Here is a 4203-nt window from a genome sequence, read left to right on the forward strand (position 1 = left end):
GACGGGACCGGCCCGGAGAAGTTGTTGCGGCGGAGGTTGAGCACCCTGAGTTCCCGGCATCGCGAGAGGCTCGCCGGGAGGTGGCCGCTCAGCCGGTTCCAGCCGAGATGGAGGGCGCGGAGCCTCGTCAGGCGCGAGAAGTTCAAACCGAGAGTGCCGTGCAGGGAGTTGTTCGCCATGTTCAGGTACTCGAGCTCCGAGCACGCCGACAGCGAGCTGGGCACGACTCCGGTAAGCTGGTTGGACTCGGCCGAGAACCTCCGCAGCCGTGGAAGCCCGCGAAACACGCCGGCCCGCAGGCTCGTTAGGTTGTTGAGGGAGATGTCGAGGTGCACGAGCCTGGAGGCATCCGGCGGCGCCGGCTTCGCGCCGCCGAGCTCGCCGGTGAGGTTGTTCTCGCTGAGGTCCAGCACCCGCAGCCGCGGCATGCGCAGGAGCTCCGGCGGCACGGCGCCATGGATTGAGTTCCGGGAGAGGTTGAGGACGCGCAGCTCGTCCATGCGAGCCAGCGTGCCCGGCAGGGCGCCAGCAAAGCCCCGGCCGGCGAGGTCCAGGCTGACCACCCGGAGCCCATCATATGCCCCGAACCGGCGGCAACGGACCCCGATCCAGCGGCAACAGTCGCCGGTGTAGATCTCCGCGCCTGGCCACCCGTTGATCGCCGCGTCAAGATTGTCGGCGAAGCTAGAGAGTGCGATCCGGTCGGCGGGAGCGCAGCTCCAGACGCCATGAGGGAGTTGGCACATCAAGGAGAAAATCAAGACCGAGCTTGCTACGAGAGGGAGCTCACTAACACGAAGCATTGCGCTGTTACTGTCAATGCGAGAAGACCAACCATCATGCAAACATTGTTATAGCTGGAGTCTGGCGAGGGGATGCACAATTCTGCACGTTATCAATTTGTTGGGGACTGCCCCATAAACGCCCCTTGAACGGAGCCGGCGCGGAGCTCTCCCCGACACCAACACTAACTTCGTGGTTACACTCTTCCCCGAAGGTATTAATTAACCGAAGCTAACTGGTTCAAAGATGTTCGTTCTGTGATTTTGTAGGCGAGGATTCCCGAAGCTGAAACCTCCACGGAACTCCTAGGGACTTGACTTCGAGGAGATGCCACGACCAGAGTCCGAGGTTAGTTGATCTCGACCAACGAAGGTGGAGTACGCACGGAGGCGTACTTGGTGCGGGCGAAGCTGACGAGTAGGGAAAGGAGAAGTCAGGATAGTCCTGGAGTTGCATCAACTGAGGAGCACTTTGGTAATAAAGATTTTGGAAGGGGCTAGAAATGTAATCTTACTTGAAAGCGACATCTTGAGTAAGGGTCAAGTCACTGTCTTGTACAGGATATGCCTAGGATGTAGTTGTTGGGTATGGGTATAACGAGGATACGGAAATATAACTTTATAGCACTATAAAGGGAGGTGAGCCGTCCCCTCTAAAATAGACACTATTCATTGATAGGATAGCTACAGTTACATTGCTTGAGATATTTTTACCTTCGTGTTGCTACTTCGTCTTACCTTTTGTTTGGTGAAGACCCAACAATTGGTGTCCACCGTGGTCTGACCCGACAAGTAGCCTACGATGCTGCCACAATAGAAGAAGAGACTTGCAGTACAAAGAGAAGTCGGCACAGTGGAGACCGGTCAGCTTATAACTCCCGAGGCCACATATCAGGTTCTTTCGGATAAGGAGGAACACCTTGCAAGAGTCGAGCAAACCCTAAGGACAAAAGCAATGAATAAGAGACCTGTACCTGAGGTCAACCACCAAGGCCAACAATCCACAGCAAACGAAGCTACCAACTGCACTGACGGCCAACAGAGCCAACAACCCACAATGCCCGAAGCTACTGGCCCCAATGACCTAGACAATGAGCTAGACTCAGTCCTTCGGGAGATAGAGGAGGTCAAAAGAAAAAAGGAACAGTTAGCACGACAGGTGCAACAACAGAGGGAAGCCTCGAGCAGACTATCAAAATTGAACGAAGCCTAGCGACAGCTGGAAGCATTACAGAATGAAATTGCGAAGCTTGAAAGCCCACATGAGAATGCAAACCCAGCCGTAGCTTATTTTCACCAAAGCCCCACGTTGATCAGGCACAGTTCCAACCCAGTCTCAACTTCGGGCAAGGCACCCAACATCACTCATCATGGGTGTCTCTTGTGGTCGACACCACATCACCGCTCTCAATCGGGCTCCAAACCGCATCGTGGCCAGCAACATACAAGCCAACCACCCTGCCCAAATTCAACGGACGGACAGATCCACGACAATTCCTAATGAGTTGCGAAGCCGTCGTAACTTCGGCCGGAGGAGATGATGTCGTCCTCGCCAAGTCCTTCATAATTGCTTGCAAAGGCGCTGCACTCAATTGGTACTCACTACTCCCTCCACACACGGTGATTAGCTGGCATGACCTCAAGGCAAAGGTCACACAATACTTTCAGGGTTTTCATCACCCCCTAACGGACCAAGCAGACCTTTTCCAATGCAAACAAAAAGACAAGGAGCCACTTGCAGAATATGTAAGAAGATATGTCCAGCTTCGTTCCCAAGCGCCGCACATTGAGGAATCCGTAGCAATATCCGCATGCATCGCGGGCCTCACCCCTGGCCCAACAGCGTCGAAGCTATCAAGGAAGGAGCCCAAAACGATGAGTGCTCTTTTCAGCAAACTCGATGAATATATCAGGTCCGACGAGGACCACCGCAAAAGAGTGGCGGAACGTAACAAGGAACGGCAAGCAAACCAGAACCGAAGTTGGCAACCTTCGCCTTACAACAAGCCTCAAAACTCTAACAAGAACCGTGTCATGAACATTGAGGGAAACCAAAACCAAAGCCAGAGCCAAAGCCAAAACAACAACACCCAAAGAGGAGGCCACTCTGGTAGAGGACGAGGTCGAGGAAGACATCAAAAATCATTCTACTGCGTCAACCATGGCTACCAGAACCATCATAATACAGAGTGGTGCCCAAAAAGAAAGAAGAAGAGAGAAAGGCTATAGAAGAAGCCGCGAAAGCAGCCGCGCAAGCACCCAAAACAATCCACCACACAGCTTTTTACCCGCACCCAAGATTTTATCCCAACCAGCCTAGCTTCGCCAATTTCCAGCAACCAATGACCTGGCCTCTTCCGCCACACATACAACCGTACCACCAAACAATCCCGCAGCATGCCAACCCAACTCCACCTCAGAAGCCTCAAGAAACACTACCTCCACCCTCAAGCATCCCAGCCATAATGCCCAAACCAGAGCCAAGCACGCAAAACAACAACCAAAATTCCTTACCTACCTTCGGCATGATAATGCCAATCACCGGGGGCTCCTCTTTAGAGTTCGAGAACAAAAGGCAGAGGTGAAACTATTTTAGAGAAGTCAATGTAATCATACCCGACGGACCCCCAACGAAGCCAGAATGGGCACACATGCCCATAACCTTCACAGGGGAAGACTTCAAGCTCAAGACAACCTCGCACAACGATGCGATGGTCATTAAAGCGCTGGTAGCGGGCTGTTCAGTTGGAAAAGTCCTAGTTGACATGGGTAGCTCCGCGGACATCCTCTTTGCAAACGCCTTCAGAGAAATGAACATTGACATGAACACGCTCGACCCAGCCGACATCCCACTTCTCGGCTTCGGTGGAAAGTCAGTGAAAGCTTTAGGAAAAATTGCTCTCCTGATCTCGTTTGGGGATCGCGACAATGCGAGAAAAGAACACATCACATTCGACGTAGTGGAGATGCACTACCCCTATAATGCAATACTTGGTCGCGGTTTCATCACCAAGATGGATGCAACAATTAGGCAACTGTACCTATGCATGAAAATACTCGCGCACAAGGGGGTCATGACAGTGTACGGTGACTAGCAAATGGCAACAAACATAGAAAGAGGGGTAGCCCCGGGCCAAAAGAATGTCCACCACCTAGCGCCACTGTTTGGTGAAGACCTTCGTGTTGGATGGACATGTCGTGTCCACCAACTAGCGTCACTTTTTACCTTCGTGTTGCTACTTTGTCTTACCTTTTATTTGGTGAAGACCCAACACAATTCCCCACGAGATGAAATGGATACTGACGGACATGTCGTTGGTCTGAGACCGGGTAAGCGTCCCGTACGCCTGAATTTTCTTCCATGGATAGCAGCTGCGAAGACTTCAGCTTCAGAGTGAGGCTGGAGTGTTGGACGGGAATT

General features: G+C 52.6%; 1 protein-coding gene across 1 annotated transcript; it reads left to right on the plus strand.

Moving 5' to 3' along the window:
• The first annotated feature begins 3433 nt into the window (after nucleotides 1-3433).
• Nucleotides 3434-3877, plus strand: LOC140222253 (uncharacterized). Its single transcript, XM_072292422.1, has one exon. It carries the CDS (start codon nucleotides 3434-3436, stop codon nucleotides 3875-3877), a length of 444 nt encoding a protein of 147 aa, XP_072148523.1.
• Nucleotides 3878-4203: the final 326 nt, after the last annotated feature.

This window comes from Setaria viridis, chromosome 3, assembly GCF_005286985.2.
Source record: "Setaria viridis chromosome 3, Setaria_viridis_v4.0, whole genome shotgun sequence".
Taxonomy (NCBI): Eukaryota; Viridiplantae; Streptophyta; class Magnoliopsida; order Poales; family Poaceae; genus Setaria; species Setaria viridis.

Excerpts from the sequence above, each read along its gene's own strand:
- LOC140222253 (XM_072292422.1), top strand. The coding sequence starts at position 3,434 with ATGCCCATAACCTTCACAGGGGAAGACTTCAAGCTCAAGACAACCTCG.